The 11,916-nt window shown below is 36.2% G+C and overlaps 1 protein-coding gene across 1 annotated transcript; it reads right to left on the reverse strand.

Moving 5' to 3' along the window:
* Positions 1-531: 531 nt before the first annotated feature.
* On the reverse strand, positions 532-11,644 carry LOC149817262 (psbP domain-containing protein 4, chloroplastic-like). The gene is made up of 7 exons (XM_089987054.1): positions 11,440-11,644; positions 11,299-11,388; positions 10,234-10,337; positions 9,948-10,056; positions 9,485-9,491; positions 682-902; positions 532-596 (listed from the first exon to the last, which is right to left on the reverse strand). Exons 1-7 carry the CDS (start codon positions 11,642-11,644, stop codon positions 532-534), a joined length of 801 nt encoding a protein of 266 aa, XP_089843180.1.
* Between the last annotated feature and the right edge of the window lie 272 nt (positions 11,645-11,916).

The raw sequence follows: 11,916 nt of genomic DNA on the forward strand, positions 1-11,916 counted from the left end.
GAAGGGAAATGATGGTGAAGAATCGAATTCGGAAGATACCAGGCTGCAGCTCCATCATGGCTTCTGGCAATGTTGAATATCAGTTTCTCGCTGTTCATTCTGAGTCTAAAACTCAACTATTTGTAGGAAGATTATCAAAATGGTTTTATTGTATTACTATTTGTTGATAAATTTGATTGGTCAAGTAATAGTTTGACTAGGCAAGAATTAATACATATTTTGGTTGTTTTTTTAGAAAAGTTGCTATCGGTCAGAGTGCTTCTCTTGGGTGATAAAGCAAGTTGAATACTGAATACATGGTCTGAAGAAAAGTCTCCTCAATTGGAGTTTAATATAAGAAATACATAATGCTCAAGGAATAGGGAAAATGTGTACATCACATATAAATCTTTATATAGTACATAATGGTCCGCAGATCCACATGTATATAAAATTTCCAAGGAACAACAACAACAACCTCTTCCACAGTTGAAGCTTCCTACAAGCTCCCCTGGAGAGTCCAAACTTTTGATTCTATTTATGAGTTAGTTGTCAAACAACTCTAAATGAGTTGGATATCTCCTTTAGATCCTTATAATGTCTCTTCCATTGGAGACCTGCAGAAAAAGAAGGTGAATTTAACAAAACTATAGAAACCATTGTCTCTTTAAAGATCATCATAAATTAGATTTGTATATTTACCATTTCCAGTTAAACCAATCAAATAAAGCCGGTTGCCAGCAGCAGTTGCAGTAATCAGGACATGGGGTGGCTCTAACTCATACTGATAATATTTCCTGCCAGAATGTTCAGTTACTTCCATGCTCAATACCTTTCCTTCAACATTTTCTCCAATAACTTCTGGCCCAAATGCATTGATTACTTTTTTGGGTGGTCCAATATCTTCAATTTTTGCATTGTCTCTGGTGTAAGTTTTTATGAAATAGATTTTTAAAGAGATATTTTTGATAAAAACGTTTTGTGAAAGCCAGACACCAAATAATAAAAACCGTCTCACACTAGGGTAAGATTCGAGTCGAACTCAGGGAACGGAGCGAAAATCTTTGTATTGCACAGAAATGCAATCTTTATTACCTTAAAAATTAAATAAAATAAAGTAATAGAATGAGAGTGCTACCCTCTGCGGAGGGCTTAAAGAATAAAAATAATTACAGACCTTATTACAAACCTACTTAAATTAAATAATCTTAAAACTAAAAAAAAATAAAAAAGGGTCTTTTTGTTGCTTGTGATCTACTCCCTTGATCTTCACTGCTTCACTTGAATTAGCAGGCTTATAAAAGCTACTAGTATTTTTTTAGGGCTCTTCTGAAGGGCTTTCAGGGAACTTTTGAGGGCTCGAAGGGCTCTTTTTCACATGTAAATACTTCCCTGCAACACAAAAAATAAAACAAAAAAACAGAAAAAGAAAAGAAAAAACAAATTGACAAGACACGATTACTAAGCACAAATGTTATTCAAAATCAAGTGAAACTCAACTAATTATTTGACATCATCTAACTTACTAACTAATTTATAACAAACTAAGATTCTACTAACTGATTGCAAACCAAATTCTAACTAATCAATTATGCACTACTAGCTTAACAAACTACTATCAGAAAACATAAATCAATCTACCTAATTCATGGCATGAAACCATATGAAAATCTAATCTAAGCTACTATATGAAGATAGTTAAACGTAAAACAACTTTAACTACTACGGTGCAATATTAAATTAACTAGTTAACAATACTAAAAAATTAAAACCAATCTAACTGCCTAATGTAAAACAATTCAAAACAAAATAAACTAAAGAAAATGTTGACTCAATTTAATGAACTGATTACATGAAGCAATAAAAAATATAAGACTCTATAGCTAAACTAATGAAACATACTAATAAAAAAATGATGCAATTGGTCACGCTAGTACCAAAAAAAAATAATTTGCAAATCTCGTTCATGCAAATCTGCGTATTGGTGTGGTTTGCTGAACCTACACCTCATTTAATCAAGCTGGAACTCCATATCTGAGAATCACGTTGAGCCGTGATCTGCAACATGCAAAGTGAAATGAAATGGGGATCTTCGAAACACGAGCTTTGATTAACAAGAGCAAGTGTCAAGAATGACACTAAAGCATAACCCTTAAAAAGGGTATAACTGGAAACAAAATAAAAATAAAAATGTATTCTTTATTGATATGAAAAACCAATTGCTTAAGAAGCATTAGAGTGAAATACAAGAGGGGCTACACCCCTTTATATACACAGCTGAAAGAGGACTCAATAGAGCTGTTGGGCACAGTCCAACAGCTCTATTTAGAGCTGTTGGAATGTGTCAGTCCAACAGCTCTATTGCTAGTCAAGTCTGGACAGGACTTGACTAGCAACAGTCATTCTAGTTCAAACTGAACTAGATGACATAAAGACAAAAAATAAAAATAAAGGAAAAAAAATACAAAAAAGAAAAAAATTAAAAATGTATTTATATATATATAATAATATAATATTATTATATATACATATATGTACAGTTTTACATTTTAACACTCCCCCTCAAACTTACGGTACAATGAGCGAAAGTTTGTCTAAGAGAAAGCGAAATCGGGGAGCAGCGAGAGGCTTTGTAAAGAGGTCTGCTAACTGATATTCTGAAGTGACATATGGCAGATCAATTATCCCGTGTAGATATTCCTCTCTGACGTAGTGACAATCCATTTCGATGTGTTTGGTGCGTTCGTGGAATGTTCTGTTACTGGCAATGTAGATCGCACTTTTGTTGTCACAACACATTTGTGAAGCCTTTGTTGCTTCAACTCCCATGTCAGCAAGCAGTCGTCGGAGCCAAACTACTTCCATGGTCGTGGTTGCCATGGCTCTGTATTCAGCTTCGGTGGATGAGAGAGATACCTTCTGCTGCTTTTTACACCTCCACGAGATTAATGATTTCCCTAAAAAGACACAAAAGCCAGTGGTTGAGTGTCTGTTATTGGGATCACCTCCCCAATCAGCATCAGTATATGCAATTAAATCAAGAGAAGAGGAGGAAGATAAGAAAAGTCCTCGTGAAAGAGAGGACTTGATGTATCTGATAATACGCATGACTGCTCCCATATGAACAGAAGTAGGAGCATGTTGAAATTGACTTGCTGTATGAACAGCATGTGCTATATCTGGTCTTGTAATGGATAGATAGGAAAGTGCCCCGACAAGCTGTCTGTAAGAAGTAGGGTCTGCAAGAAGTTCTCCATCATCAATCTTCATTTTAACATTAACAACTTCTGGAGTGTCAACTTTCTTATCATCAGTAATACCAGACCTGAAAACAATATCAAAAGCAAATTTAGTCTGAGATAATAAATATCCTCTAGGAGAATAAGCAACTTCAATGCCTAAAAAATATCTCAACAAGCCCAAATCAGTCATTTCAAAATGAGATTTAAGAAGTGTTTTGATTGTTTCAACTCCCTGTTTATCGCTTCCGGTAATGATCATATCATCCACATAGAGAAGAAGCACAATGATCCCTGCATCAGAATTCTTAATAAACAAAGCAGTGTCAGTTAAACAGAATTGAAAACCAATATCAATCATAACACGACTAAACCTATCATACCAAGCTTTTGGTGCTTGTTTAAGTCCATAAAGAGCTTTTTCTAAGCGAAGGATTTTACCCTTAGGAATACTTAGACCAGGAGGGGTTCCATATATACTTCTTCAACTAGCTTTCCATTTAAAAAAGCATTTTTGACATCCATTTGAAAAATAGACCATTTTTTGATAGAAGCTAAGGCAATTAAGGTTCGGACAGTAGTCATACGAGCCACCGGAGCAAAGGTTTCTTCATAATCAATCCCATATTCTTGGGCATAACCTTTGGCTACTAAACGAGATTTATATCTTTCAAGAGTACCATCACTCTTGGTTTTAATTTTATAAACCCATCGACATCCTATAGTTTTCTTCCCTGGAGGAAGATCTTGAATATTCCATGTAGAAACCTTTTCAAGTGCATCTAATTCAACTTTCATGGCTTCTATCCATTTGATATCATTTTTTGCTTGAAAATATGTGGATGGTTCTTCATATGAGTGAATTAATACAATAACTGCCCTATATGTGGGTGAGAAAGACTCGTATGATACAAACTTTTCTGGAGGCCTCGAGATTCGGGATGATTGTTTAGTTGGAATGTTAGAATATTTCTCAAGTGCACATGGAGTATTAGACTATTGTCGCCTGGAATATTGAATACTAGTATCTCTATGAACTTCTTCATTTTCAACATTAAGATCAATAATTCTTGGATCATCATCAAAGTTACAATCAAGGTCATATTCATCAGATGTTGATGTTAGATCTAGCAAAAAGGAGTACTCAGTGACGTCTTTTAATTTTTTAAAATCAAAGAAGCTCTCCTTTTCAAGAAAGGAAACATTTCTAGACACATATAGTTTATTATTTTTGAAGTCAAAACATCTATAACCTTTCTGGTTTTCAGCATATCCTAAAAAGGCACAGGGAATCGCACGAGGGGAAAGTTTATCATTTTTGTCAATAAATATGAAACATTTGCACCTAAATATTCTTAATCTAGAGTAGTCTGGAGAAATGTTCATAAGTTTTTCAATGGGAGTGATATTTTGTAACGAAGAAGATGGCATCCTATTAATAAGATAGGTGGCAGTTAAGGCAGCTTCTGCCCAAAAGTCTTTAGGGACTTGATTTGCTATTAATAAAGTTCTAGTGGTTTCTATAATATGGCGATGTTTTCGTTCTGCCAGTCCATTTTGTTGAGGTGTATAAGGACAAGATCTTTGATGTGTGATGCCATGCAATTTAAGATAATTTTGAAAATCTGTGGATAAAAACTCTCCCCCTGAATCTGTGCGAAAAATAGTAATATCATTTTGAAATTTGTTTTTAACCATATTATGAAAAGTTTGAAAGTATGAAAATACTTCAGACTTATGTTTGAGAAAGTACATCCACGTATGTCGGGAGAAATCATCGACAAAAATAACATAGTAAACAAATCCTCCTTTAGAAATTACTGGTGCAGGACCCCAAACATCCGAGTGTATTAATTCAAGTGGTCTTGAAGAGAAAAAGGTTCTGTTCTGAAATGGTAATCTTTTCATTTTGCCGAGAATACAATCTTTACAATCAAATGATTCAGAGTTACAAAATTTCCCTAGATTTGGAAAATGTTGGATTTTGGCTATATGTGGGTGACCAAGTCTCTTATGCCACAGTTCCAACTCTATTTTTTGAATATTATAACAAAAAGCTTTCTTCGGCATTTCCAAAAAATCCATGTAATAGAGTCCTCCTTCTCTATGGCCTTCCCCAATCAGCTTGCCTGACTGGCGATCCTGTACCCAACAACCATGAGAAGAAAAAGAAATATTACACCCATAATCAGAAATTTGAGATACAGATAAAAGATTTAAATTTAATTTGGGAACATGTCTAATTTCTGGAATAAAAAAAAAATTTTGTTTTATAAATTTTTTCAAAATCTCCTATTCCTTCTATTTCAAGAGAAGTCTCATCAGCAGTAAAGACCTTTGACACACTTGTTTTATTTTTAACACATTTGGATAGACTTTGATTATTTGGGGTCATATGAAAAGATGCACCAGAGTCAAGAAGCCAAGAAATTTTACCTAAATCAGAAAAAGATGAGGCTGCTGCGCCGGTTGAAGCTTCAGATGAGGAAGAGGCACCTTTGATGAGAGGCTGAAGGATCTCCATTAGTTGGGCCAGGGAAACTGGTGCATCCTGATCTTTAGGCTCTGATCCAGCAATTGCAGCTCTTTTTTCTCTCAGCTCCTTAAGTTTGGGACATTGTGGCCTGTAGTGTCCCGGTTCATGACAGTGATGACAAATAACTTTCTTCTTATCATAGTCACCATTTTGTCGGTTAAAGTGAGGAGGCCTATATGATCGAACATGATTCCCTGGTCTAGACACGGCTAAAACAGAATCATCTTCAATTTTTAAAGAACCTTTACGGAGACGATTTTCTTCCATTGTTAACTCTTCAATAGTTTCAACAATAGAAGGAATTTTTCCCCGGTGAAGTAGGGCCGATTTAGTGGTTTCAAATTCCGGCCTTAATCCAGTGATAAACTGGTAAAAATGTTCAACATCGAGTTGTTTCTGACGAAGCTCGATGTCTTCGGCACAATGCCACTTTGGTTCTAAAAGGGAAAGTTCTTCTCAAAGTTCGGACAACCCATTGTAATATTCACGAATAGTTTTGTCTCCTTGTGTCATCATTCGAACTTTTTCTTGGAGGTTGCACACGTGTGCAATATCTTTAAGGGAATACATATTCTTAAGGTATTCCCATGCCTTATCGGCATGATCAAATTTGGCAAGACTTGAGCATTTTTTAATGTCAACGCTATTGATAAGCCATGACATTATCTTCGCATGAGATATTCTCCATTCTTTCCATTTCTTCTCGTATGAGGCAATAGCCTTGATTTTCTCTTCTTCCGATAGAGGGACGTCTTTATCTCCCTCCTTTTTAGTAAGAGATAGCTTAGGTTCCGAATCGGAACCATCCACAATCCCCCATAAGCCTTTTCCCCATATATGGTGCTTCATGATTGAAGCCCATGTTACATAGTTCGTATCGCTTAGTTTCATAGGCATGATGGTGACTTTATCATTGTCATCCATCGATTACAAGGAGAGAAAGAATAGGGATAGAAGAGAAACAAGAAGGAAAATGAGAAAGAAAGAAAAAAAAACAATACAACAAGATGTGAAATCTTCTCCAATGAAGTGATAAAACACTTCTCTTCAAGTGGCGAACACTTTTGCAAACGGGCACGGAAACCGAGGCAGCTTTTCCTCAAGATTTAGTACTTCCGCGGCTCTGATACCATGAAATGAAATGGGGATCTTCGAAACACGAGCTTTGATTAACAAGAGCAAGTGTCAAGAATGACACTAAAGCATAACCCTTAAAAAGGGTATAACTGGAAACAAAATAAAAATAAAAATGTATTCTTTATTGATATGAAAAACCAATTGCTTAAGAAGCATTGGAGTGAAATACAAGAGGGGCTGCACCCCTTTATATACACAGCTGAAAGAGGACTCAATAGAGCTGTTGGGCACAGTCCAACAGCTCTATTTAGAGCTGTTGGAATGTGTCAGTCCAACAGCTCTATTGCTAGTCAAGTCTGGACAGGACTTGACTAGCAACAGTCATTCTAGTTCAAACTGAACTAGATGACATAAAGACAAAAAATAAAAATAAAGGAAAAAAAATACAAAAAGAAAGAAATTAAAAATGTATTTATATATATATATAATAATATAATATTATTATATATACATATATGTACAGTTTTACATTTTAACACAAAGTGCACGCAACTCCGAGCAGATTCAACAATGGGATGCTGAATCCAAACCCCAAAAAAATTGTGCAGATCGGTTCTCAAGATCCAATATGTGAACCGTGCTTTGCAGACCCGCTCTTGCTCAAGTACATCAGCATGAACAGGTCAGCACAGGTGCACCTCACAAATCTGCGAGTGCTGGGTCTGTTCTGGTCTGATCGGACTCGTTCAAGCCAGCACAACGTCTGTCGAGAAGGATCCAACCAGATTTGTCGTTATTGACAGATCAGGTATGGATGTCACGCAGATCCGTTCAGTGATCGTGCTGTCCTCTCCCAAAAACGTAAAAACTACCAGAAATAATTATCGACAACTATCTATATGTGACGTTACACCACATGCAATAAATAACTAAATAAATCTGGTACTTGATGTGTGCTGAATCTGACAATACAAGCCTGACCAGATCTGCCAATAACGACAGATCTGGTATAGGATCAGCAAGGGTTGCACTGCTTCAACGTGCACTAAAAGAAACAAAGCAAGATGAGTTACAAAAATCGAAAGCTACCTATAGCATGCTAAAATAAATCTCACGCTCCCCTAGATGCAACGAAAATGCCTAAAATGAAGTATGTTGTATGCAATGATCAAACACAATATTATGTATGAAATAAAAAAAAACTTAACTAAATGCATAAAAAAATTAAAGAAACGAGAGAGAAGAAACATACCACACGGCCACTTACGATGGAGGGGGTGAGAAGTAGAACAGTCTTTCTCCGAGCTGCACGTGCCTCCGACAATGGGGACAAGAAGAAACCGGCGATGACGAGGGCAAGAAGTAAAGAAGAAAAGAAGAAGAAGGAAGAACAAAGGAAGAAAACCGGCCAAGAGTAAAACGGGAGAAGAAGAGAGAAGAGAGAGGGGAAGGAAGGGGCTGGCGTGAAACCCTAGAGAAAAGACGCCAACCTCCTCTTGAAAATTAGTTTTATACTAAAAATCTAGGTTAAAACAAAAATTTCTAAAACTCCAACTAAGTTTTAAAAATTCTAAATGCACACACTTCTAAAAATGTGTTTTAGAAAAGGACAATCCTAAACAAGATAAAATATTAGTTGAAAACTCCTAAACTAATTAAACTATAAATTAAAAAATCTTAAACGAATTAAAACACTGTAAAAACGCATGGAAGGTTTGAAAATGACTTTTTAGCTTTATTTTGATTTTAAAGCAGTATATTGAAAAACGCTGACAAGAATGGGTTTTCAATTCATTTTTTTCGACAGATCATGCATAAAAATATGTATATAAAATGCAGAAATTATGCATGATCAGTCTCCAAGATCTATAACAGTCACACAATCAACCATCAAGGTTATACTTAATTATTGATACTATGAATTCATTCTAGAATCAGTATGGAATTAACATATTGCAAAGAAACAGTATAAAATCAGGCTCCACATTCAGAATCAGATTATGGACTGTTAAACTCATGAAAATCTCCAATTTTGTAAGCATCTGAAAAAGTCTACATGTTGCAGAGCTGCATATGTTAAGATGAATATATATATATATATATATATAGAGAGAGAGAAAGGATAATGAAAAAAGTAAAATTTAAAGCAAATATTTTACAAGCATTTTAGAATACTATCTGTAAAAAACAGAAAAAAAAAAGAGTGTTGTTTGAGACGGTTTAGGATATGTGGCACATAGACTATGATGACACCAATGAGAAAGGTTGACCCGGAGCAGAGAAGGAATCAATGAGAAATATCTTTGGAGACTTAGAAAGAGATTGTAACATAGGAGATATCAAAGATTGTGAGGCGGCTGACATTGTAGCTTTTGATGAGAAAAAATGGGGGGAAATAATACTGATAAAGGTGAGACTATGCAGTTGGAATAAAGCTTGATAATGATGATGATGACATAATGACTCTAAGACTAATAGTAAAGAGTTTTGAGGTATGCAGAGGGAAAGGGGATGTTCGGAATGGTAATTCTATGAGATCCAGATGCAGGACGAGGGAAAAATAAGACCTACTCTTCAAGAGGAATGCTGCATTCATGTCATAAGTCCCACTAACAAAGATCAACATTTTTAAAATTTGGAATCATCCATTGACATGTCTTCTTGTGTCCATGATTAAGCAATGATGCTTAGATATCTAGAGATGCAAACTGATTAAAAATACTGAGCAAGTATGGAAATTTAGGAAGCATCTGTCATCTATTAACAGGCTGAGATGCTTCTTAGGTTCCTAAATCGATCATGCCTTCTGTTTGCTCATCCACCACACAAAGGATGTGGCCGTGACTGCAAGAGAGAGCCTTCCTGTCAAATTACAGTAAGCAATTCTCAATGGCAAAAAGATCAAATGGGTTTCACATTACGTGAAGTGAATTCATGATGATCCTACATATAAGTGCAATCCTCAGAAGTATTAAAATGACAAAAGTTCATTGTCAAAAGAGTGAATTGATATTATCTGTTACTGACATACTACTACATTACATAGCCTCAATAACAGTCCCAAGGATATAGGAAGTAGAACAAAGTAAAAGAGAGGAAACCAGATGTCAAAGTACCTGCAAATCTAAGGACAGGTGCAACAACCACAAATATTCGGCCTTCTTGAGCACTAGCAAATCTCAGATCAATCTCAGTGCCACCAAGATCTGCGATCGACACAGGAACCTATGACATATGATAGCATTCACATTCAGACTACAAAAAAAAACAATCACAAGGATAGAGATAATATTGAGAAAAGATATCCTTTTTTCTTGTTATTGGTTAAGAATAAAAAGAAATAGTCCATAGCAGTTATATAAATTTCTTGGCAGCATGGAAATGCTTAATAAGGCACTGTACCTCTTCCCAGTTTGGAGGAACAGCAAATATGTAGGGTATAATTGGACTCCATCCAACACCATGACACCCAGACTTCTCATCTAGTCTCCTATAGGTCCTCCAACCTGTCTGAGCAAACAATTTCCTATTAAAGAGAGCCCAATTGTATGATATTGAGTAGACTCGAAATCAGAATGAATTTTATGTAAAACACAATGGGATGAAATTAAAAAATTATATATATATATACATATATATATATATATGTATACATATATATATGTATATATACATATATATATATATATATATATATATATATGTATATATACATATATATATATATAAAAGGGACTGGAAAAGATTACCAAAAAAGAAATAGTTTCATAAACAAACAATAATTCTTCAGCCTAAATCGTAACAATCAGAAAACTTGCACAAAATTTCCTCAAAACAAATACCTAAAAGTAACTCATTTTTTATAAGAGAACATGATAAGAATGTGAAATACACGGTTATGCATAGCTATGAACAGATGCTAGTTTGAAGGATCAAATAAACATCAAACATAAGAGAGCTAAACCAAGAATTTGATAAAAACATGAAACAAGCATACATGGAACTGTTGAGGGGGCGGCCATTGGAATAATCTAAAAAGGTGAAAATGAAAAATAGCCAGGATTTTTTTTTGAATCCGCATCTGGCATGAAGACCTGGCCGCGCTGGTTCCATACATACGGTCGGCCTGCCGGCGGTGTAAAACTCCGAGGCTAGGACCCCTGCCCCAAGGGCCTATGCTGAGGGTCGGCTTGCGCAGGGGGCGACGCCCATGGGAATCGAACCTTGATTGCCGTTCTAGCAGCCAAGGCCCCACCCCACTGCGTCAACCCCCTTGGGGCCATAGACAGGATTCATTCTTGTAAGAACTTGTTTTTGGAGGAAAAAAAAAGGAAACCAGCGAACATGATATTTTTAAGTTCGTGGTCAATGGAATACTCTAAACAGGTGAAAATGAGAATACATAAAATCCATTTTTCCCTGGAAAAATTGAAATGGACAGTAACCTCAAGAAAGAAGAAGACCAACCTCTTTCATCTGGTTCAGATAAACCAGGAATCCTGCCTGGCAAGAGACCCTGTTTAATTACTGCAGAGGAATATCCTTGGATCCCCAAGACTGCATACAAGGAAAAGCCAGAGACAATGGCTGACCTCCTCCCTCACAAACCAGACAGGCTCAGCCCATTGCAAGAAGTGGGTTTCCTCTCTTCAACACAGACACCAACTTCTGAACCAGAACCACCTGTACCAATTGAAGGTCTAGAGGGTGTGAAAGGCTTTGCAGAAGGGTGAGGATGGTCAGAAGTCTTGGTGGTGGAGAAGAAACTTGACAAGGTGTTGGTGCTCAATTCTGCTGTTGCCAAAGGAAACATGACGCTGTGCAGAGCTTTAGAGGCTTCTGGATTCTCTCTTCTTGTCCTGAAGCAGTGGCTTACCGAACAAAAACTATATGTGGAGCAATAGGCTTCTGGTGGCAGAGACGTAGTGGGGAGAATTTCTGGATGGGGAAGTTGATTTTTACATATGAAAATCAAGCAGTGAACAGTGAACGATGCCACTTGCACAAGTTTTCACCGTACCTTCCGAAACTTTCTTATCTAGGAAACGTGACACCGGCCCATTCTCTGATTAGATTCTGTACTGA

The sequence above is a fragment of the Nuphar pumila genome, chromosome 14 (genome assembly GCF_984573655.1).
Source record: "Nuphar pumila chromosome 14, dmNupPumi1.hap1.1, whole genome shotgun sequence".
NCBI classification, from domain to species: domain Eukaryota; kingdom Viridiplantae; phylum Streptophyta; class Magnoliopsida; order Nymphaeales; family Nymphaeaceae; genus Nuphar; species Nuphar pumila.

Excerpts from the sequence above, each read along its gene's own strand:
- LOC149817262 (XM_089987054.1), bottom strand. The coding sequence starts at position 11,644 with ATGTTTCCTTTGGCAACAGCAGAATTGAGCACCAACACCTTGTCAAGT. Across the intron at positions 11,389-11,439 it reads CAATGGGCTGAGCCTGTCTG|TCTTGGGGATCCAAGGATAT; the intron begins GTTTGTGAGGGA and ends CCTTGTATGCAG. Across the intron at positions 10,338-11,298 it reads ATCTGAACCAGATGAAAGAG|GTTGGAGGACCTATAGGAGA; the intron begins GTTGGTCTTCTT and ends TTGCTCAGACAG.